At 42.8% G+C, this 24,723-nt stretch overlaps 1 protein-coding gene across 1 annotated transcript in view; it reads left to right on the top strand.

Moving 5' to 3' along the window:
- CDH20 (cadherin 20) overlaps window positions 1-24,723 on the top strand; it is a 118,045-nt gene that overhangs the window by 78,412 nt on the left and 14,910 nt on the right. The window contains exons 2-7 of the mRNA XM_075052241.1: window positions 1,825-2,192; window positions 8,809-9,103; window positions 10,790-10,909; window positions 14,371-14,538; window positions 16,407-16,594; window positions 21,267-21,520. Coding sequence (XP_074908342.1) covers window positions 1,950-2,192; window positions 8,809-9,103; window positions 10,790-10,909; window positions 14,371-14,538; window positions 16,407-16,594; window positions 21,267-21,520 — 1,268 coding nt within the window. The 5' untranslated portion in view covers window positions 1,825-1,949. The remainder of the gene's footprint in view (window positions 1-1,824; window positions 2,193-8,808; window positions 9,104-10,789; window positions 10,910-14,370; window positions 14,539-16,406; window positions 16,595-21,266; window positions 21,521-24,723) is intronic.

The raw sequence follows: 24,723 nt of genomic DNA, 5'->3' as shown, positions 1-24,723 counted from the left end.
GCCAGCTTCTTCATGAAGTGACAGACACACAGAGATTACTGTGGTCCTTCTGGGCTTGTACTGCTTAGATAAATCCCCATTCTTTGGCTTTGCAGACAATAAGCCCTAGCACATTACATAGCCAATGTCTAAACAACCAGCAGTTCTGTACATTGCTCTGCTTAGAAGAGATTTACCGTGTTCTGTGCTTACAGTTTGTCCTTTCTTTGTTGTATCTGTTGAGCCTTAGGTTGTAAACTTTTCAAGGTAAAGGACCTGTTAGTTGTCTGCTGCACTTCACAACTGTATGAACTAGCAGTACTGTGTAGTCATATTCCTTCTGGGCTTTATACTTGGAAACATTATTTTGTGTAGTAATTAGTCTAAGATAGATAGTTATTTTGTCTTTACTTCCCCTGTGGACATCTGTTCCAGGCTTAAGCTGCCTTTTTCAGATTTCCGCCAACTTTTGGATTAAATTCTGAATTTCTGTTTCAGTAGATTTCTAAGTGTACTCAGTCCTCCAGTTCTACCAGCTTGGATGCTGGGGAATTTTCAAACACCCTCTTCTTCTCTGCTGAAAACATTGCGTTGTCTCAGTCTTCACTTCAAAATATTATCATGCAACACTTTAAAATATTTTTTATGATTTTGAAACCTTTCAAGGATTTCAAGGAAGTTAGAAATATTTGACAGATATCTCCTGCTACATTTTATTTCCACAGGATAAAACAATTAATTAAGCCTAAAGACTTAAGTATAAAACAGCAGTAAAATGAAGTGTGAACTACTTGCTTAAGCCTCAGAGCCCCATACCCCTTTCCTAACGAGTCTGGTTTTCTCCTGAAAAAAAAGAAAGAAGAGTTCTTAAAAAGGACAGCAAAAATACTAGGCCCACAGAGGATGTATGGAGTGTTTTGACAGAGTAACCTGAGTGCAGGACTGCATCATTAAACTCAGCAAAATGGTGAAGGAAATGTTTGCTACAATCCACAGCCTGGAGTGAGGTCACCAACTAAACTGACTTCATGATAACAAAAGATCCCAGACTGATGAGAAAGTGTCCTCTGATAGAGGTCAGCATTCCTCTGCCTAAACAGGTCTTTGAGGCTGGTGGAGGAAAAAATGTGTTAGCTTGACTTGCTTGGACATATCACACAATAGCATGTGACCATCAGCACTGTGAAAGCTTTTGTGGGTCATAAAATGATTAACTGACCATTCAAATTCTAGAAATGTTGCATTTTTAGCAGCAATCAGCTCCTCAGAGAGGAGGCAGCAGGGTGTGAAACCTGAATTCAAGGAACAGGCAGGTTTAAAGAGTAATTAAAATTAGAAATAACTTGGAGCTGCTAGAAGTTATATTCAAGGTTTGCAATATAGCAGTAATATCTATATTTATGTAGATGTGTGAGTGCACGTGTGCGTAACGACAATGACATAATTTCCAAACAGAAAGAGAAGGATGGTTGCCAAAGTGTTCACCAGCTATTATAATTTTGCAGAGTGAACTGTTTTTATATATTCTCTAAGGACTTCTGGTCATAAATATTTCTAAAGAGTATGCACTTAACTCATGCCAGTCAATACCATAAAGCAACACCACAGCTAAGTTAGCAAAGTAGAGGACTGTTACTTATCGACTAACCCCTGATAATTCTTGTATCTAAGGCTCCAGTTCTGCAGCTTATATGGTAATAGTATTCCTAGTTTCAGAAGGTGTGCCTCCTGATATTATATTTTTATATAAAAGATTAAATATTTTATAACATATTTGCCTATTGAGGAAACTCTTTCACCTTGGGGAAAAACCCATCCTCTTATGAATTTCATTTAACTTTACAGGAGACTGCTATTCTCAGAAGCAGGATCTCTCTTGGACATTTCAAAGGACTACACACGGGACCTACTTTCTTCTCAAAGGACCTAAGATACTGTGTTTTGACTTTTAAGTCAGCCCTAGTAAACGGATGTGGACTTCAGGTAGAATGAGCAATGCAAAGAACTTGCTTGGACTTGGTGTCTCCTTGTATTTTTGGGGACTGATGGACCTTACCACAACTGTGCTGTCAGGAAGTGCCAGGCCCCTCACTGAAGGGCAAGAAGACAACCTGTCAGACAAGCTGCATCAGCGTATGAAGCGGAGCTGGGTGTGGAACCAGTTCTTCGTTCTGGAGGAGTACACAGGAACTGACCCTCTCTACGTTGGGAAGGTAAGACTTCCACCAGAAGGATATCTGGCAGGGTATATACATCTGTGTATCTGCAGACCATGGTGAAACATGGGAAGTTTCTCTAAGTGCCTTCACCTTCTTTCTGGCAGTGAATTTATCCACACTAATTTCACTTCTGCTCCCAATGGTTTTGACCAGTGTCACCTTCATTTGGGAAGAATTTCTGTTTCAAGGGGCTGTCAATATATTTGCCTATTTCAAAGAGATCTGCTGCTTCAATCGTCATCTGTAATTGAGTTAGTGTTAGAAAATCTGCAGTGATCTTTCCAGGGACTCCTACAATGTCAAGGCAAAGTAAGGTTATATTGACATATGAGGATTAGGAAAGAAAGGAAGAGTTTGTGATCGTGTTTCTGTCTGTGATCAAGTCAGCTGGAAGCTGAAATTCACAATCAAATTAAATAGCCAGTTTCTCTTGAAAACTGACATTTCAATTTTTGTTTTCTGCAAATGTCTAGGGTCAGAGTATCTTCTTGCTTACCACAGCCTGACCTCAGATTAATTGGGTGGAATACAGAGAAGTTGCTCCAGATCTAAAAGGGTAGAGGGACAGCTCATTAAATCCAACCATGAAAGGTCCTATTTTTTGATCCCTTATGCCCCAAGAACCCTCACATCAGTACAGATATCCCTAAGCTCACTCCATCTACTTGGTAGTATTTTGCATTCACTTTTCTGTAGCTCCTTTAGGAACAAGCTAATGGAAATCAGACCAGTGATGTCTGCCATCACAATCTGCCTCACTATAGGCACCCTTCTTTTTTTGTTTTCTGACTGTTTTTAAAGACTCTGAATTATTTAAAGTATTGATCCCGTTGTTCCAAGGATTATAGTCAGCACCAAGTTTTCTTCTATTCTACACCAAGGTGATAAATCTGGAAAAAGTGGGGAGGGGGAGAGTTAGTGTGCTTAAGTGTTTGAAAAATACAGTTAAGATTTTACATGCCTAGAATATCAGATACCACTATGATGAGTACAGAGTAGATATAGGTAGATATGAAAAATTAAGAACTAAGAAAGGATGTCAGTAAACAATGCCTTCAGATTTCATTGCTTATTTTTATATGATCAAGGCTCCTTCTTTCCTTCCAAGCTATGCATCTGCAGGGGAAAAAAAAAAAAAAAAAAAGAAAAAGAATCATATATCCAGAGGCCCATTTTGGACTTGTATTTATCATTCTATAACCCCACAGAGCTAAACTGTGCCCTCAGTCACACCAGTATAAATGAAAATGAATCCATGGGCTTCAAAAGACCTCCTCCTGATTTATCCCTGTGTGACTGACAGCAAGATGTGCTCTCCTTCCTCCCACAGCAATGGCATTACTAGTGATTGCTGCCAAATGAGACCTCATTAGTCTTCATTCATCTCTGCACCTAGCTTTTCAGCTCTTGATATCTCTATTGATTAAAGAAATTAATATTTGTTTTCATGCAATTCCCAGCTTTGGAACAAGGGCCAGACATATTATTTCACATACTCAGTTTCATCTGAAACGACTCCGGACTTGCACTGTGAGCTGAATTTTAGCTAAAACAAGTCCTGGAAGAAACCGACTCCTCTTTGTTTCAGACTTGACAGTGTCACTAGGAGCACAAAAACTTGGCGCTGCTCTCGAGCTCACTGCCGCTCAGCTCTGCTGAACGGGGGGACGAAGAGGCGACCCTTCATGGTCTGTGTCCACCACACAAAGGCCCAGGCTGCAGAAAGTGAGCTCTCTCCAGGGCCGCCTACGCTGCGGCTCTGTTAGCACAGGGGTGCGCGAGGGCTAATTAGCTCCCACGGTTAACAGGGCCAATTAGCCCTACGCGCTGCTGAGCTGACGTGGCTGGATCTCTCTGAAGGCCTCTCCACGCCGCACCGCCGCGCGTAGGCCCGACACCAGGGAACGCGGCTGCCAAAATGGGCCCCCGGGGGTCAAACGTTTCGTCCTCTCCCGTCCCTGAGCTGGGTGCAGTGGGATGAACGCGGCGGGGGCTGCCGGGGGGGGGGAAAGGCTTCCCCTGTCTCCTACAGCCGACGGCACAGGCTCTCAGGAGAAGCCGCAGCCCACCGCCATTCACCGCCCCGCCTGCGTACACGCTGCCTGTGTCTTAGGGATGCTTAGTACAGGGGGTCAGCAGGGAACAGGCTGGGGGCTGAATTAATTGTGCTGGCAGGCCAGCAATTTTTCAGCCCGAGTCACCCCAGGCCGACTCAGAAATAGCTCTGGCAGGGCTTCAGCGGAGCGGGGTGGAGGTGCAGGACTCCCGGCCTACGGCTGGCTGCTGGCGCCAGCCCTCCATGCAGCCCTGGGTCCCAGCCTGGCCGGGCAGAGCCTCTTCTGACCGATACCACCCTCAACACCCTGAAACAGCCCGCTCGCCAGGCCTCGCTTTTGTCCTTCTGCCCTCTCCAAGGCCGTGTCAGGAGAAAGAGTGCACAGCGTAGGTCCAGCTGTATTTACTTTGTACTCTAAAGGCTTCCCATAAGAGAGGGGTTCTTCTGGTGCTCTTGTACGGCGGTTTCTGGTTAGCTATGTATGACTGGAGCAACCCCAAAAGCACCTTGACTTGAACCATAGGTCCAGGCTTGCCTAATAGGATTTTTCAAGGCTGCTTTGAAAAATGTGCTTTCCTATGCAGCTGTAAGGCAAGGTGCAAAATATCTTCTGGACAGGGAAATGAAAAGAAACTTCCTGAGGTGAAGTCAGTACAATTTTTGCTTTTCTCCAGTGTTCAGGATCCTAATTTAAAGTATTTTAGCTTCAGAGGGTTCCTGGTCCTGTCACAGATAAGTACGAGGCTTCAACTTTCCTAGAGGTAGCCATTATTGGCTAATAGGAAACCAAAGACCCCACATTTGCTACAGCAGGTATTTTCCACATTCATCCAGCAGCCTAAACTGCATCAGTAATTGAACTGGGGACAGACTTCACCACTTTGCTGTGCCGGAGACTCCCTAACCCTGTTTCAAAGGAAACAGGCATTTGAACCACAGCAGCTGAATGAGTGAATAAAATGCATTCTTTCTACAGACTATCACTGCAGATCAACCAAACTCACTCATGCATCCTCACAAAAATCCCCTGCAGGTGCTACCTCCCTGGAGGTAAAGGGAGAGCACGTCAAGGATGGATTCACAGCCCAGTCAGTGGAGCTGCATGAGTCCTCCCCTGAGCTGCCCTTGGCAGCACCGCTCTCTTCCACGTGCCCTTTGCCGGGAAACGTGTCGTTCAGATGCAGATGTAGCCTCCTTAATCTTTTATACTCTCCTCATCAGAAAAAGCAACCCAGGTTGACACTGTTAACAATTTCTCAGGAGTTACCGGCTTTGTTCCTCCTGTAGTCCATTCCTTAATATGGAGGAGAAAGTACAAATTAATTCCTCCTACTTCTGTGTCAGCCACATGGCAGCACAATTTATTGCACCACTCATAAAACAGAGCCAATTTAAAACTGGATCACCTTTCCAATACAGTGACTTCTACATACACCCCAAACTGCAGCATCCTCATATTGGGTTTGGTGTGAACAATGGTGTGGGCTTCAGTCCCTTCAGACACCAAAGTCTTTCAGATTTATTGCAGTCTGGTAGTATTATGTCTTTTATGCTCTTCTTTGCTTTGTCTAGAAAAAGCAGGTTATACGAGAAGCTGCAAAAGTGCTGCTAACATTTCTTACTGCCTAGCCTTGGTAAAAACCCAATGTTTTTAACAAATCACAGTTAGACAGAGATCCTCTTGTACTCCCAAATTCTTATTAGCGTGCCATGTTCATGCCTTGTTTGCTCCCTACACAACTGCAATTCCTTCCAAATAGGGCTTGGGACAGAAGGTGTAATTTAACCCATGATTTGGATTCAGTATCTTCTTCCAAGTCTTTTGAATTTCCTGAACACCTTCTGCTATTTTAAAAGATGCTTTCTTCTTTCTTTCTCTTTTTCTTTTTTCTTTTTCTTTTTCCTTTTTCTTTTTCTTTCCCTTTTTCTTTTTTCCTTTTTTCTATTTCTTTTCCTGTTTCTATTTCTTTTTCATTTTCTATGCCTTTGCCTTTGCTTTGACCTTGAATTTGACTTTGACTTCTTTCTTTTTCTTTCCTTTTTCTTATTTAACGAGGACTTGTTGATGTTCCAAAACACATTTTCTTCCATCAAGTCCAGCTCTAATTCCCCAATCAGGTCTAACATCTGTATCTGTCTCAGCAGCTGCATTCTCTCACTGACGCTCTGATGCACTAAAACAAATGCCCAAGATGTAGCTTAGTGGTTCTGAATCAATTAGAAAAGCTATAATAGTGTCCTCCTTCTGGAAGCATCCTGTTTACTAGCTCCTACAGTGATAATCTCTGAGTTATGGGTGTTTAGGGTAAATAACGACAACCACTGTCTTTTTTTAAATTAATCACAAGATGGTGTTTCCTGAAGATATGCCAGTTTGCAGTCCTGGCGCCTGCATGTGAATTAATACACATGGCAGTCATCTAAATTTAACTGTTTGCCACTGCCAAATATTTCTGGGCTTGTTCTTCCTCCATTTAGCTGATACATCACCTGAGAGCTGCCAGCATTCCTCCAAAGGACCGATGTCTCTCAGATGCAGTAGCCACTGCAGAGACCAGTGGCAAAGTGATGAAAGGAAATATCAGTGACCTGACAAGGCAGTTGTCAAAATCTGCACCTCCAGCTCTTGCAGCCACTTTGCAGTGCTGCTGCCCTTAACACTCGGTGTCCCAGCAGACATCAAGAGTCGATGAGCAACCTACATACAGACCTGTCTGCAGGGTGGGACATGCCATAGAAAAACATATAGATCCCACCTCAGCTGAAATCAGTCTTACCCTAAAATCAGGAGTAGGCCCAAGTTTTCTATAGGTCATGTGCTGCACGCTGAAAAGCTGGTAAGGAAAACAAGCTCCAGAGAATGAGCATCTTCCAACCAGACCCTTCACTGGGGAAATGGTCTTTCAGCTCCCAAGTCAATGGGAACATGTGCCCTAAAACAGCTGAAGAGCTGGTCAACTGGCATTAGAAATGCTTAGGTCAGATAAGCCAATTTGTCCACATCCCTATAAAACTTTTTCCAATGTGATAAGTTATTGTATAGTTTTCAGTGTGTTTTTAAATAGCTCAGAGATGAGATTTCTTCTTTCTTTCTTGAGACAATAGCCTGTAATCAAATGCATCAGGTTTGACTTCTGCTTTTTCACACAGATTATCCATTTCTATTTGCATTCTTTCTTCAAATCCTACCAATCCTGTGTTCATATATTTGGTTTATTATTCCAAGATTTTTCTCTCCAGTACAAATATTTACCTCTGTTTGGCCCCATCTTCCACAATTATTCCCATATGCCCTTTGAGCTCACCAAAGCATTAAACACACACTTAATTCTGACCATATTTCTTGAGATAATTAGCTCATATATGCATTTTAAGATGTGCTTAACTGAATCCAACCCACTTTGACCACTTTTTTTTTTTAAATTATTTATCTATTCTTCATTCGTCTCTCAAAATTATAATCACACTGGAAAACAGTATTCACATCTGAACAATTCTTGAAAATCTCATTTTGATTATTGCACCTTAAGTCTATTGCCTTCCTGTCTTTTGGGACTGAACCAATACCATCTCTGGGCATTGGTCTTTATGCTCTATTCCTCAAAAGCATGGAAGTTTGAGCATACTGTTAAGCATCTTCATAGTGTGAGTGAAATTAAGTGATTTGTTTGCCTTTTGATAGTCATTCCAGTATTTCATGGGAACCAGGTGTTTAACAGAATGGTAGTCCCCAGGATGATTTGTTTCTCTGTTTTAGATGATAATTAGCACTGCATTTACTTTTCTTCTGTTCTGTTGCATTCACAGCTATCTGTGGCGGCTCGGAACTAATTAGCAGTCATGCAATAAATCCATTTGCTAATTCCCTAGAAAATCTGGGATGCCTCTCATCTCTATAGTCTGCCATGGACATGATCAAATGTTCCTTGCTGCTTACCTTACGTACTTTTCGACTATAATTCTTTCCTGAAGATGTAAGGAACCAGCCTACTTTTTATTGTTAAAACTTTCATGAAAAAAAAAAAAATTAAAATATTTCTGAATCATGACCAATACTCAGTAGCTCTCCCATCCTGCTTTCCCCTTGACCCCAAACAGATTTGCTTTATCTGCCCCAACATTATGCTACCCCTGGAATATCTGACTCCTCTTAAGCCATGTGAGCAAGCACAGCCTGCAGCTTTGCTGACCTCATCTTATCCCAAGCCTAGCAGGGAGTCCTTCTCAATGGCCATTGCAAGCAGGCAAGAGATAATTATTGTGTGGAGTAAGATTTCAAAAAGGCACAGAGCCTGTTCCTGTTCAGGAGTCTCTGCCTTTTCTTCTGGCACAGCTGTGGGTGCAGAAATGGGAAGACAGGAGAAGGTTTCTAATTGCAACTCTGTGATACAGACTTTAGTGAGTATTTGCCTCTTTCAGCAAAACAAGTTCATTAAAACCAGCTTGTGAGTCCCAACAGTGAGACCAAAATCCTCAGGATGCTCACATGCTTCAAGTTTCTCAGCAGCTGCTTGTCCAGCTCATGGTTTAATTGAATCCCGTTCCTTTCCACAGCTCCACTCTGACATGGACAGGGGAGACGGTTCGATCAAATACATCCTCTCAGGAGAGGGAGCTGGCATTGTGTTTACAATTGATGATACGACAGGGGACATTCATGCCATTCAGCGACTGGACCGGGAAGAAAGGTCACAGTACACCCTCAGAGCGCAGGCTCTGGACAGGCGAACAGGCCGGCCGATGGAACCAGAGTCGGAGTTCATCATCAAAATCCAAGACATCAATGACAATGAACCCAAGTTCCTGGATGGACCTTATGTAGCCTCTGTTCCAGAAATGTCACCTGTGGGTAAGGCAGATTTTGTGGAGTCTCTTCCCCCTATACGCAAATTGGAGATGGTCACCAAAAACAAATTCCCTGACTCCTTGGACTCTAGCTTTTGCCCCTCGCGCAAGAGCTGCAGGACAGGAGAGCTTCCCCCGGGGTGCCTGACTGCCACAGAAGAGGGGTAGCGGGCTTTACATCACTGTCAGCTGGGCCCCTCTGAAAGAAAACATGCCAAGGGAAGTGGGAGAGCTGAAAAAAGATGTCATTCGAACATGCCAACCTCAGACAACTTGCAGTAACGTAGTGCCCCTTCTCCCCTGCCATCAGATGGTAGCCATAGTAATGATCGTTAGACAACCATTGCCATCCAGAAAATAATTTTAGGAACCTATTCTAGTTCATACTGAGAGCTGAAGTAATGTCCAGGAGCCCTTGAAATCATGGAGACATTACAACAATTACTAGCACCTTTGCTCCTTCTAATCTGTGTAAGCCTGCACTAAACACAGTTCAGTGGATCCCAATATTCTGGTACTGTTTGCTGTCCACTTTCAGAGAATGGGATCATGTCAAAGACAGTCCTGTTATTGCAGTGCAGAAGACAAACAGCAGCCTTCCTACCTACACTAGTCAGGAGAAACCACTCCCATATAACAAATCCAATAGTCACATAAAATACTGTTTTTCTGGACTTTTTTCTTTCTTTTGGAGTTGCTTATTGCTTTTTGGCTCTATGACATCATTAGAGAGATAATAATACCATATAAATCTCATGTCCTGAAGTTACAGATATGCTTCAACTTCTCATTCTTCGATATTATGTTGACATAAAGCTAGAGACAGGCATCAAATACAAAAGTTCCATTCAGAAATAATGTTTCTTAATGGTAATGGCTAGCTTGAATCAGCTTTATTTTCCAGTGCATATCTAATAACACTGGATTTGTTTCTAACACAAAAGGCTAGATACATTCATAAAGGCATTGTCTGACATTTTAAGGAGTCAAAACTCACATATATTTCAAACAGTTATGCCTTACCTTCTCCTTGTTCTTGATAAATTACATCACCTGCAAGCCATTGTTAGCTTCAGAGGAAGCAGACCTTGAAAACCAATTGAAGAAAAGAAATATATATGCATCTGTGCAGGTTCCAAAAGGCACTCCAGCAGGGTATAATCTCTAGGCCATTCAATGTAAACTGCAATCCCACAGGGAGATTATTTCAGAGGTACATCCCTTCACGCTCACTATTTGTGTACAATTTCCATCCCTTAGTCAACATACAGCATCCATATGCCCGCTATAGCAGTTCATGATTTATGTCAGCATAGCTTTAGATCTTATTTGAGCTGCCTTTAAATAATACTTAAAATCAAGAAAAGGGGAGGAGAAGCAAGCAGTATATAACTACCAGCTCTCTGCAAACTGGAACGAAGTACTGTTAGATCAGCAACTCTGTAACTGTGGTCCATAGTGTACTTGCTCTTTTATACCCTTCTTACAGATGCCTGATGAATTGCCTATTAATTCCTTTACTGCTAATGAGATATGAGTATGAGCAATAAGTACAAGCTCTATGAGCATCAAATGAAGAAGTTCAGTGTGGGAAAGCTCCTGTTGGGCATTTCAATTTATTTTTGAACTGTGTACTTTTCAGGCCAGTATTTTTTCCCACAAGGTCTTACCTGATGGGTTTTTTTGTCAGGCACCTCTGTTATCCAGGTGACAGCAACAGATGCTGATGACCCAACCTACGGGAACAGCGCAAGAGTAGTGTACAGTATTCTCCAAGGACAACCATATTTTTCTGTGGACTCTCGGACAGGTATGTTATTTCGTCACGGAATGAGGCAGTGTTAAAACCAAAAGAAAAAAGTTTCAAGCAGACAGAAAAGGCAAGCAGTTTCTCTGTGGTAAGAGAAACATATTTCTATGGCTTGGAGCCAAGATAGAGCAGCACTGTGAGAGGGTTAAAGCAAGGCTGTGGTAATGAGCTCCAGAAGAAGCACGTGCTTTCTGCAGTCATATATTCATCTGAATGACCATATTCTGCAGCTCAGGAGCTGGGTGGGTTTGGTGCTGTAAATACTCTTGTTGGCTTTTATCATTGCAACAATGTCTTCAGCACATCTAGTTGGTAACAAGGCTTAGTGGAAAAAAGCAAGCTATGAACCAACCAGGACTGCAATGTGCAAGCTAAAGGATACAGTTATCTGGAGTAGTTTTACCTAAGGGTGTTCTTGTTAATAACCTTAAACTTATCTATAGGACATCCTCTCTGTTTTGCTTGCTTTCTCTCTCTCTTTTTCTGTGTATATCCAAGGTTTATATCCAAAAGAGGAATCTGACAGGTTTTGACAGTTTCTAAAGGGCATCTGCAGTGCTAAGGTCAGAAACTCATGAGATGATAGTCACTGCTGAGCCCTGGGGGACAAAATAGAAAAAACACTGCATAATATACTTCTGAAAGTTAGCAGTTTATGGAGTAGGTGGTCTAGCCAAAGACAAACTTGTACGTGGCATGTTATTTCCTCAGTTCTTTACAATATAAATAAAACAGTAATGTTCATTTTGTAATGAGTTTATCAACCACAGACAAATGAGGGCATAATCACAGATTGGCTAAGTACTGAATGATTTCTAAGAAAGCAAAGCAGCAATATTCAGTGTCAGATCCAGCACAGATTAACTGCTAGAGTACAACTTAGACAGAAGATAGGACCTTAAGTCCAAAATCATGTACTTGATTGGTATTTAACCCAGAAAAGGTCTTTCTCTCCATTTATTAATTTCCCAGTAACTTAGACATGCATCTCTGGACATGTCCAGAGCTGCCTCAGCCTTTACAAATGGGCAACAGGGCACCTGTTTAGGCTAAGCGCAGTTATGAGCCAGAAACTGTTTCCCCATCACAGGCACAGAACTCTAACCAGCTTCCCCAGTGCAAATCCACCTGCAGGATTTGGTAACCCACAAAATGCAACTGCAGCTCTCACGTTCTTCTAAAACAGAGCTAGAGCATAAACAATCACCAGCTCCTTTATATTGATGGGTAGTGATTAAAGCACCAATAGCGGGCAACCCATTTCAACACACTCCACTGCTAGAAGCATTTGGGGTTCTTATCCTTCACCTACCGACACAAGCTCTTGGTTCCAGAAGTGTGCTCCTGTTCCTGTTCTGTCCCTGGCCTCACAGATGCTGAATGAATGTATATGTGAATGCACAACTTCAAAGGAAAGCTGGAAGCCTCCTTTTCCTTTTATTCAGAATACTTTTACAGCCTGTCCACGATCATATTACCCTAGAAGGTAAAAAAACATGGATTTAAATCCCCTCAGGTGGAGTAGGCAAAGGCCCCTGAGTCTCCCACTTCCCAAGAAACCATCTGGCTGTTATAGAAAAGAAAGGACATCACCTCTGCTCTTTAATACTTTTTTTTAAGAGAGCAAACCTCATGCAGTTTGGTGAAAGAAATGGTATCAGCACCTTTATTTGGGGATCTGAGCCTTTCCCATAAGGTTTTAAGGTTCATCACCATCCTCAGCATTTCTTTGCTGACCAGTTGTGTGCAGCAGCATCGGAGGCTCCCTGCTCAGCATGGCTGCTCCTCTGGGTCCCTTTTGGAGCAGCATGAATCCTGCTCTGGCTCTGAGTCCTGGTGCCCTGGACTGGACCTCCTCTAGGGACCAGAGGCCCCAAACATAGGCATGGCAGAGCCTGGCTTTTAGGCACTGATGTCTTTTTTTAGCTCTAGACTGTTCTGTATTAAGGCCAAGCCAAGAGTGGCAATTCCTTACAAAGTATTTGTATATGGAGAAAATAGTTCCCAAAATGCTAAGCGTTTTCATATCTTATTTATATCCATGGGAGTTGAGGAGCTACAGCACTTCATGGGAGTCACTCAACTTTGCAGGATGAGATTCTTAAGGACTCCACATAACAAGATTAAAATAATGCACTGCGAATTGTTCGGTACTGGTCACTATTTCTTCCCTTCTACATACAGCGATAATTGCCACCGCAATATCTTTTTACTGCTTTTTTATTAAACCCATACATTGTTTTTCTGCTAAAAATAAAGACTAAACGCAGATCACTCAATAGTGTCCTGATGTGCAAGTACTGCACGTTGAGCCGTGTGACCGGCACGGTGCCCGGGGCTGACACTTATTTGCCCCCACACGGGAGGGCAGCCCCGAGCGCATCACGGGGCCCTTAGCGCCCTAAAAATTGTCTAAAAATTGTCCCCGGCAGCACATGCCCTGGGCTGCGTCCCCAGGCACTGCGGCTCTCCCGCTCGGGGACCCTGGGGCTGTGGAGCAGCCTGCTGACCGGCCGTGCCCTGCCGCAGAGGGGCAAGCTGCGGGCAAAGCGGTGCTGGAGGCGTGAGGAACGGCTCGTACTGGGAGTACTGGGGGGTGACAGCTCTGAGACCCACACCCACGCTCCGCAGTCCCGGCAGACGGACGCAGGGGAGGGCAGCATTCAACGCGGGGAAAGGGAAGGAGGGCGTTCGCTACCGGCCCCGACGGCCGAGGAAAAAGCGAGAGGAGGGTCCCAACCCCGGGGCAGACACCCGGGGAGCTCGGGCGAGGCGAGGCCGGTGCCTGCGGCTGCGGACAGCGGCGGGACCCGCTTCCCCGGCGGCGCCGGCAGCGCTGCCCGGCCCGGCGCCTGGCAGGCTCCATACGAGAAGTGTTGCTGCCACCTCACGTCCTCTCGCAGTAGTGTTACCCCCACGAAAGGGACGGGGGGAGCGGGGCCACCTCCCGCCGACACCCCCGGGGCGGGAGCAACCTGCCCGAGCCATCTCTATCTCCCCAAAATCTGCTCTCGTAGCCCCCGGCGTGGGTCCCGAAAGACCCGAGCGAAGCCCGGGCGCTTATGCCGGGTTGCCGCGTGGGTAGGGATGCTCTGGAAAACTCGTCTTGCTCCCTCTTTTTAGCTAATCGCATCACTCCCACCTTTCGTGCGGACGCAGCACTCTGTTCCCCAAACGCCTCTCCAGCTCCGTTGGAAGGCAACATTTTAATTTTGAACAGACGGCCTGCCCCAGAGCTGATGCATTTTAACTGGGCTGCTTTAAAATTCACGCCTTCTGTTAAGCTGCATTTAATTTGGGTGAGTTTTACTCTGCCAGGAAAGGTGAGACTGAATGTGGAGTCTGGTCTCATTCCTGACATGGGGAATACGATGCAGGAGCAAGAGCACTCCACCTTTTTTGTGTACTCCTTAACTGTCATTTCTTTTGTTCCCAAACCCTTTTTTCCCCTTCAATTTTAGGCTTGATTAGAACAGCTCTAATGAACATGGACCGAGAAGCAAAAGAATATTACGAAGTGATTATCCAGGCCAAGGATATGGGTGGACAGCTGGGAGGATTAGCTGGAACAACCACAGTCAACATCACCCTCTCTGATGTCAATGACAATCCACCCAGATTTCCACAGAGTGAGTACCCGCTGCGCCAGGACAGGCAGAAAGAGTTGGCTGAGTTGTACAGCTGCTCTTTGCTCTCATTACAGCCGTTTTCAAACTCAGGATAGTGACAATTAGAGGTGGGCAGAATTTCAGATTGATGAAGGAACTTTCCTTCAGAAGAATGTCCAAATGGAGCATTTACCACCTTGTCTTTCAGAAAAGATGTCTGACCTCCAAAATCATCAAAAACAACACTTTTTAAAAGGTGGAAAATTTACGGAAAAAGGAAAGGAGGAGATCTTTTGTGTTCCTAGACTGCTCATGGCCATTGCCTTTGGCTGTTAATTGCTGCCCTGATCCTCTTTTCATCCTATCTCCAAACGGATGTCTGTCAAATCAGGCACATGTGGCGGTGGTGGAAGTTGAAAGATAATTCATTCAGAACTCCAGCCAGGCCACTGCAGGGGAGCATCTGGTAGCTGTGCTGCCAGTATGGAGTGCGTTGTCATACAGACTGCTCTCCAGGAAAGGTTCACCTAAACCTTGGCAATATATAGTTAAACCCTAAGCTATGTGACAGCCACGGTTAATGGAATGCAAAAATAGGCAACTCCATTGTTATCAGAAAAGTTACTTTGTATTTACAAAAGTGAGTCTCAAAGCAAGGTTTGCAATATTTTGCTCTTTCTTTTTAAAATTTTTTAGATCAAATTTGTCTACATAATTCTATATTACTGTTAAAAATTCAAAAGAAACTTTTCAGGTTTGATTGAACTAAATCTTTCAAAGGTTATACTTTTTTTAAAAAAAAGAAAGCTGATTCTTCTGGTGGTGTAGATCAGTCTCAAGCCAGTTTGGTTTTGCCATTTTTCTCATCTAGCTGAGAAATGAAAACTCCTGCAGTTCTTTTTGTTCCTATTCTTCTTCTCCATCTGTTTCTGCATGTTGCACTGCTAAATCAAAGCACTCCACTAAGATCAGCAAGAAGCCTCAACTTCCACTTTTCTTCTTCTGTCAGAGCAACTTGTTGAACATACCATTACCAATCCTGTTTTGAAAGTGGCATGAATTGTATCTGTTTGATATCAAACCCTTGATTAAGAAATATGACAATAGATCAAACCCCATCCTTGGTGTTATTCTGCCTTACAAAGCTCAATAATTGGTGTAGTCAACAGTGAGAGTGGAGCAAGGAAGGGTTGAACATAAAGTATGATGTCAGAGAAGTATTTTAGATACAACATTTATATTTTTAAAACACACTTTTAAAATAGCAGCGCTCTCTTTCCCCAGGCTTGCTGCTAAGCAAATTAGTGATGCACCAAATGTGCTCAAGACAGGGTTTGTAGGGAGAGGTAGTATATTTTAATAGAGTAACTGGTAAATTTGGAAGAAACTGGCAAGCTTCTGAGCTCTCAATCCCTTGTTCAGGGCTGAAAAGAAGTTTGTAACGGATTTGAGAAAAGATTTGTGGTCCTCAAAACTTGTGTATTTATTCCCTCTGTACAAGCCAATCTAGTAAAAGGTCCTTGTCCTATTAAATCTGTTTCATATCTTGCTTTATATCATGGCTGCAACAGCACTGGTGTTAATTGCCCTATTTTTCTAGTTGAAGTTCCCGTTTTCAGGTATATTGCTGTTTTCAAAAGAACTTGTTGAACAAACCTGTTGATACTACAAACACCTAAATAAAAATTTCCCAGGCAATTCAGTTGGGCTGTGGCTTTTTAAGGGAAATCACACTGGTGTTGCAGCTTTGGGAAAGGCACTAGAGACTCCCTGCAGGCTGTGCAGTATTGTGGTGTGCCCTGATCCACTCTTTGCATTGTTGTGCAGTTTTCAGTTCCTTTTCACAGCCTGTTTTTTGCTCCCCTCTCCCTCTCTGCTGCTTGTGCCAGAGCATTATCAGATGAGTGTGCTGGAGTCCGCTCCCGTCAGCTCCACTGTGGGCCGCGTGGTTGCTAAAGACCTGGATGAAGGCATTAATGCGGAGATGAAATACAGCCTTGTGGATGGAGATGGACTGGATGTCTTTGATATTAACACTGATCCTAATTACCAAGTTGGCATCATAACTGTAAGAAAGGTAGTAAAGTTTCCTTTTTATAGTAATTTATATGGCTAACAGTCCTGGTTACATTTTATGTGTGCAATATTCCCTTATGCCTGTAGTAACTTGGTTCCCATTACATGACAGTAGCCCCTTTCCTGCTATAAAACACAATTTCTTTAACATTCATTGCTAAAATATGAAAGCAGACTGTGTTCCTAGGAGCAACCTTTAAAAAGTGGGGACAGCATTAGCATAAACATGTCTTTTCCCACCGAAGGAATGTTCTGATTCACTATTTATCTATTTAAATATTCTCTGTAGCTTAATTATCCTACAATGCAAGAAATTAGATCAATATTTGCATTTGAACTGTACACATTTTTCACTCCGGTGTCCCACAAACAATAATAAAGCATGCCTTAGAATTATTTATAAACCAATAAAACCTAGGCAGTTTTTTTTTTAATTGCTGCTTGAAGATCCATAAATGCTAATTAGGCTAGAAGAAGCTGTCTCTAAAATGGCAGCTGTGAAACTGCTTGTACTCTGTACCCCAGGCTATGCAGAAAGGCATCGAGTATTTTGCTTAGACTCCCTGCTATAGGATATTTATTCTACAATCTTACATAAATGCTACAAGTTCAACTCTGTTTCTAGGTTATGAAATTGTAACCATATTTCTGCCTAAGCATATCTAGTGTACTAATAAGGAAGTATGGTCTCCATTTAAATAGCCTGGGACTAAATTGTGCACTAAAATGGAACAACACATGGGAGAGATTTGACCCTGCAAGCCTCTATGCCCTACAGCAAAGCATTTAAGCATGTATTTATGGTCACCTTTCTCCAACTCTTGTTTATGCACACTAGTCCCTAAAGTTAAGCATGTTTGCTGGAATGAAATAGATGTTGAATGCAAACTCTAACGTAATTTTTCACTTCTTTATTGATGAAAGAAAATAGTTTCTTTGGAGTAAATGTGTCAATAAGCTTGACTTTTGTTATTATGAATGCAATTTTACTAGTTGTTCATGTATGTCAGGAGAAGTTAGAAAAATTTATGGCATCAATCATACCAGATATGTACTGGCATCAGGTACATACTGCTCAAACCACCTGCTGTACATAAATGTTTATAAAATTCTATATATGACTGTAGCTTTTAGTAATGTTACGATTATCAGTAGCCAAATATTGGGAAAGTTGTCCTTTGGATCCACTTAAGCAAAAAAAGAAAAAAAGATTCAACTGGTGTTGATGTAAAAGGATATCAAAATGGGGGGGAGAGAATTTCTAAACCCAGAATGAAATCTTCTTTGAAAGAAAGCAAAACTTTCTCTTTCATTTTCTAGACAGATTTCCCAAACAAAATAACTAACACTTCTATCACGGACATCAAAAAGTCAGAATTTACAGTTACAGATAAGACCACTGCTCGTGGTGTTGTGGCCGGTTGTCTCAGCCCACTAACCCCACAAAAAGTTGAGCACCTCCTGAAGAGCTACAGCTCCTTCAAAGCTCCCTGCCTGGGAGGCTGATACTCACCCCAGAGGAGGACAGCCCGGGTGAGACAGTGGTGGATTACGTAGCCAGCACGGAGCCCAGCACCCAGGAGAGCCCCGTGCTGCCCTCCTCCCCGGCCACTGGCCCCTCAATCACTTTCTCACAGCAGCTCTTGCTAAATCCCACCTGCATGGCACACCTCCTGGTGCCTGTCTCAGCACTGGGGGAAGGCGGACGAAGATGAGGAGAGGATTCCACGGGTTGCCTTTCCTCTCGGCTGTGTTCTGCAGCATGCTCAGTTCGTAGGAGAAGGCAACCTGCTTGCCCTCCCCATGAGACCGGTGTTGGAAAGAGGTTTGAACGCACCCATGGAAGACAAATCTGATGAGGTGGGGCAGCGGTGCTGAGGCACTGGCACATGAGAGGATCAGGAGGGAAAGCCATGGTTGCTGATGAAGGAGTCCAAAGCAAGCTGCGGGTGTCTGAACTCAAGAGCATCAAAAATGTGATGACCTTGCACGCTTGTTTGATTTTCTCACTTTTTCTAACTAGGTGATTGTCTTTTCCTAATGCAGTTGGGGTTTATAGTTATTAAGTGTTTCTGTGATTTAACTGCTCTTTTTATAACTTAGCTTTTTAGTGTATGTGCAATGTTTCTCACATAGTTTTTTTCACATGAGAAACCATGAGATATAATGGCCTCTTTCTTAGTATATGTTTAGGCAGCTTTGCATTGCACATTCCTTGCCAGATGGACAATAAGTGTTACTTAGTCATGTAAATATATTTTATTGCTATTTTTTACAATGCATAACTATGCAACTGGTAGACCATAATGACTCTGCAGTAATGGGTAATATGTTTGTAGATCTAGCTAAATCCTTGCTGACAAGTGCTATGCCTGCAGTAGTCACTGATTTACCAAGTGGAACTAAGGGCAGCAGAAGCAAGTTTCAGATCATCTGTTCGTACCTGCTGCCACAGGTTGCACAGTTCATACTGTATTACTGCAGAGCATCTCCAGTAACACTGGAGCATCATCTCCCCAACACAAGAAAAACAGTTCCCATTCCAGTCTTCATTCCTCACCCTCATGTACTAAATGTTGAGTGAGTTTTAGTTTTATAATTTCAAGAACTCCGGTCTTTCATCAGGCGTTCCTATGCAGGACATCAGTACTGGTAATTTTACTGTGAAAGCGTGAGCTTTTTTATGTCACTGCAATGTTTCCGCTTCTGAAGAAAGAAGCTGTTGTGGCAGTAGACAAGTACTGAAGCCTCCACCGAATTCAGGGGGTGTTTTGAGGCCCATAGTACATACTCCTGCCATGCCTGAGCATGTGAAACTTCTGCTGATGTTGCTTAAACTAATACACATCTCATGGATGCAGAATTGGCCAGCTGCACTATCATGCAGGGCGGAAAAGAGATGGGTTATGACTGGCCAAGGAGGACTTCACTGCTACAGTAATGATCTTCGCACCTTTGGCTTCCAGTTGCTTTGGCATCCTCCTTCTTCTCTATTTTCCTGCCCATCTCCTTGCCCCAGTCTGGTGGTAGGTCTTCAAAAAGAAAGAGCTGAATAGGAAAAGCGAAGTTGTTGGATGGGAACAGCAGTCATCTTATTGTAGTCTAAATGAACCAAGGCTGTGCATGGTAGTTCCACACGTGACGCTCAAATCCCTATGTATGAATAAAGCCATGTTTTGAAAGCCATTCATGTAACAAAAAGGAGTATGTCCCACTGGCCGACCCTAAGAATTGGGCCATTTCTTTTCTGGTACAAAGTTTGTCTTGCTCAGGATCTGTGCCAGCTAAGGGGATCCAGTTGTGTTGGTTTTCAGCATTAAAACTCCTCAGATTATACAAGTAAAGAGTTGTGACCATTTAACCATAGCGAGATTGCTTGTAGCTTCTAACTGCAGCTTGAGAAGTATGACTGTGTCCTCTGTAAGGTGTACGTCATCTGGTGAAATTTTTTTGTATATGTTGGACTGGCCCTTCCATACTGTCATTCTGGTTTGTGAAATGCTTTTAGTCATCTCTTATTGAGACTGGTAAATTGCACATTAAATATGGAATTCTCCATTTAGTTCTAATTGGGTTTTGGAGAGGCCCTATTCTCTTCAGGGATCTGTGAAAAGAAGAGGGAAGGGAAATGAAAAATTTATTTATTGAAAAGTTCAGTGTCAGCATTAATTATTTCTATATCCATGTTCACCATGTAAGTAGTTTTATCTAGATAGGAAATAAAATTCATGAAACTACTAACAGAGGAAGCTACCCCCTCTTTATCCATTATCTCAGGAAAGAAAAGAATAAAAGCCATTCCCACTCCTTGTTTCAAATAATACTTGAGTATTTCATACAAAGTGGAAGAGCTCCCACAGGAAGAGGTCAGACTACCTCATAATGCTTTGAAATTAAACTATTCTCTAGGCAGGGAGGAGATTCAAATCCTAGCACTCAGCACACCTGGATTGTGAACATGTGTTTAAGACACTTACTGAGAGGAGAAAAACCCCACTTCTAGAAGGATGGATTACTGATAAAAACTGGTACAGGTCCTGCAAGAGAGGCCGACCCTGTCCTCTGCTCCCACCGGAGCCCTTTAGCAGCTTGGCAGACAGGGCTCTCTGGAGACAAGACTCTGATCTGCTCAGGGAGAAAAGAGGATGCTAACTAGGACCTCCACCTCATGTGTGAGCATCCTTGTCCCTGCCACCAGGACCCATTTTGAGGAACCCACTCTTTGCATCTTTACCTTATTTTCAGGTGCTCCCATACTGTCTGTTTCTGCCTGTATTTTCCTCAGAGTGGCATGAAACACACTGGGTGAATCACAATGCAGTGGTGGTGTGGCTGCTTTAATTTTCATTTCAGCAAGAAGAATGAAAGAATATGTATTCTGCAATGATCTGCAAATATTTTTCCTGGCTTTTTCAGTTCAACTGTTAAATTAAAAAAAAAAAAAGGTGTAGACAGTGCCATTTCTAATACTACTGTCACTCAATGCTTTGTCTCCATCTGCAAATATTTACCTTTGTTACCCTTATGATTAAAAATCATAGTAAAGATTTATTTTAAAAAAGAAGCATCAGTTTATATTAGAGGGCATCCTTTACTTCTGAAAATTAAAATTATATGGCCTAAATCATATGGCTCAGTGTGCCTAATGCCAGATTTTTTTTTTTTCTCTTCAGCCTTTAAGTTTTGAGAGCAAGAAAAGCTACACCTTGAAAGTAGAGGGTGCCAACCCCCACCTGGAAATGCGGTTCCTGAACCTGGGTCCCTTCCGTGACACCACCACAGTCCACATCAGTGTGGAGGATGTAGATGAACCTCCTGTATTCGAGCCCAGCTTCTACTTTGTGGAAGTGCCCGAGGACGTGGAGATTGGAACCACCATACAGATCATTTCTGCCAAGGACCCCGACGTGACCAACAACTCCATCAGGTCTGTCCCATCTTTGTGTGTTCCCCCAGAAGTGCTCCTGGTACGTCCGGTTGGTGGGGCGGTGATGGGACTGAAACAGCACTGGTGGGAGGGACTCTCTCTTTTTAGTCAGTAGTAGTCATCAGTGGGTTTAGTCAAACTAGATCTCACACACTGAGGGGCTCTCCTACAACTGTCAAAGCAATGCAGGAGCTCACCCTTGCCTTTTCTGTGGTATGGAGAACATCTGCATCTAGCATTGCAATGAACTGGTCAGGCATGTCCTGATAGCGTGCATCAAAAACAAACCCCAGACTCTCATGCCTTTACTGGCATAAAACCTGACAGCATCACTGAGAATCTGCTGCCATACCAAGAGGAAAGTAATCAACTCACTTCTCCTTTCTCCCCTTCTGTTTCAAAGCCTGCCTTTGTCAACAGCGCAAATACACAGCTACTTTTGGAGTAGAATGAATGCATACTAATAAGTATTAATGAACCACTAAATTATACAGTGTCTGGTCAAACCTGCAGAGCTAGATATTCCCATGAGGAGTTAATAAAGGTAAAGGTGTATTTACAGCCATGGGATCTTTGTAGCTGCAACTCAGCAAGGAGCCGAAGGAGCAGATCTGTGTGATCACAGCACTCTTTTCCATAGTGGCTGCCAAGCGCAGTTTATCAGAGAAGACTGTTTTTCTCCAAGGCCAGCCCACATACTAATTTTCACAATCTGCAGAAAGTCGGAGTGACTGCAAGTTAATAATCCCAGCAGGTCGGCTGCTTCTGTCATCCAAGAAACACTTTGGGTGTTGAGCCGCTCTTTGCCTAACCTTGCGTCAGTCCAGCTTCTGAATTGTCTACGTTCGGGAACAGTCCTGGGAAATACAGGAGGGAGTCAAAACATCAAATATTTGGAGTTTTTGAAGGAAGTTAAATCTATATGAGCCACTCTGTGGGCTTCAGTTAGGAGATCTGAGCAGACACAAAGCCTGTTCTTCTTAATGATATTGCTTTCTGTGTTGCTGCTCTAATTATTTTTTTCATCTCTGCTACCTTAATATACCTATCTTTTCTACCTACATTATAAGGTTATCATACGTCTCATGACACTGTCTCAAATTCTTCAATAAAACTAAGTATTATACTGTCTGCAACACAATTTCATTAGCCTGAACTTTTTCCACTTGCATCCTATTTTGCTGATTACTGTCTAGCATTATCCAAACAGTGCAGTGCAAACAGCTTTGTGCTAATCTGCTTAAAGTAGTGTAAGAATAATTCTGCGGACTATCAGAGGGTAGAAGTGTTCATTGTTATTTTTAATGAGGTTTTTCTTAGTTTTCTTCAGAGCTTTCCAGTCACTACCCTTGATGAAACAGCACTCTGTAAAGCACAGAATGCATCACCAAATATATTTTTAAAAAAAAAAAAAAGTTGCAAATATGCAGACTCCTTTGTAACTCCGTTCCTTCCCAAATTTCTTCCTCTTTTTCTTCCCATCTTTCTCCCGTCCCACTTTCCTTTCTTTCCTCCCTCCTTCCCTCCTTCCTCCCCCACACCTATTATGTACAAATGTAAATGATTGGGGTAGAGAAAACAGGGAAAAAAAAGAATAAATACCATTTGTAATGCTATCTAAAATGCAGATGTTAAGAATTAGTGCTCCTTGCCTCTCGTGTGGTCTCCTCCATCCATGCCAAATCTATGCAGTATCAGTCTGGCAATGTTTTAGGCTTGCTCTGCATTCACTTTGCACAGAGCAAGCAAGATAAAAAAACAAAATCCCAGACACGTATTTTGTTATACAAGCTGAAAACCATCTGAAATTAAAACTGTAACCTGACCCCTTCTGTTGCCATTTTTTCATGTATGGAAAAGCCAGAACACATTTCGGAAGGGCTCACTAAACACAGGGGAACTCTCAAATCCTCATTTTCCCAGCATCCAGTATCTGGACTCCCACACTGTGAAATTCTGATGACTGGAAATATGCCATGATTGTTGTTAAGTGATTCAGGAAGATTGCCTAAAGAGTACAGTGGAAATGAGTGTGAAAGAGCAGGTATTATTAACAGAATTTACATGGAGAATCCAGACAAAACTCCACCTGTGCCTCTTGACACTAGTGATTAATACCACACCACTAATCACAAGGTCATATTCAATTTCAGATACTCATTGGCCTTAAACTGTCAGTGAGAAATTCTTTTTATAGCCCTCATACAAGAATAATTATTATAGCAAAATATAGCAACACTCATACTTATTTCCTAAATAAATCAAATACCTCAGAAATCTCTTTATTTAAGAAGAGATGGGAAGTACTGGGAAGGAAAGGGAAGCAAACCTGCCATCTTACCCTCTTTGATTTTTCTGAAAAGAAGTGTAAAAGAATTTCCCAACAACACAGCTCAATAGTAATTTATATCCCAGTTTAATAAGTCCCTATATAAAGATCAGGCTGGCATGCTTGTTCCGGTGAATGCATTTGTGCTGAAAGGAGAAAATTCAGAAGAAAGAGCCCTGTTCAGCATTCATTATGACTAATACTTGCAATTCCCATCAACTTTGAAGAAAGAACCAACAAAAATGAGAATATGCCTGGGCTCTGTTCTGGGCTGTGGCATTTACATAGGCGCATGTGCGGCTTTTGCCAAAGGATCTCTTACCATGCTAACATAGTTAGCTAGGAAGGCAACTCATACATCTACTGTTAAGAGCAAGGTGATGCATGTGAAGGGTATTGAGTATTTTACACACCCTGCGAAACGGTCCCTCTGCCCAAGTACAGCAGTGAGACCTGTCAGTCAGCTGCCTCCCTGTCTGAGTTTTCTGGTCTGCAGGTACCACCACACTCCCCTGCTCACGGTTGCAAGAAGCTTGTTCCCAGCATTAAACTGACATGATATTGGCCAGGCAGGTTCAGTAATTATGATGAATCAACCTCACCGAGGGAGCTGTTTTTCTGCCTGGATGATATGAGAAAGCCACTCATCATCCCCCTTGCGCTGACATGGCTCAATCAGTAGGATGGCCCAGGGTGCAGGTGGAGTTTATTCCCCTGAAGAAGGACAGAATACAAAAGCATGAGGAAGGGAACAGTTCCTCCTCATCAGCCTAGGTGCCCAGAGAATGAGCTGATGTACAGTCATTTTCATCCTGTCTGAATTGTTCCTAATGAAGGGGCGTAATTATTTTGCTTAGTAAAAGAAATCACACTC

This window comes from Buteo buteo, chromosome 20 (genome assembly GCF_964188355.1).
Source record: "Buteo buteo chromosome 20, bButBut1.hap1.1, whole genome shotgun sequence".
NCBI classification, from domain to species: Eukaryota; Metazoa; Chordata; class Aves; order Accipitriformes; family Accipitridae; genus Buteo; species Buteo buteo.
This window is presented reverse-complemented; position numbering and strand designations above follow the sequence as displayed.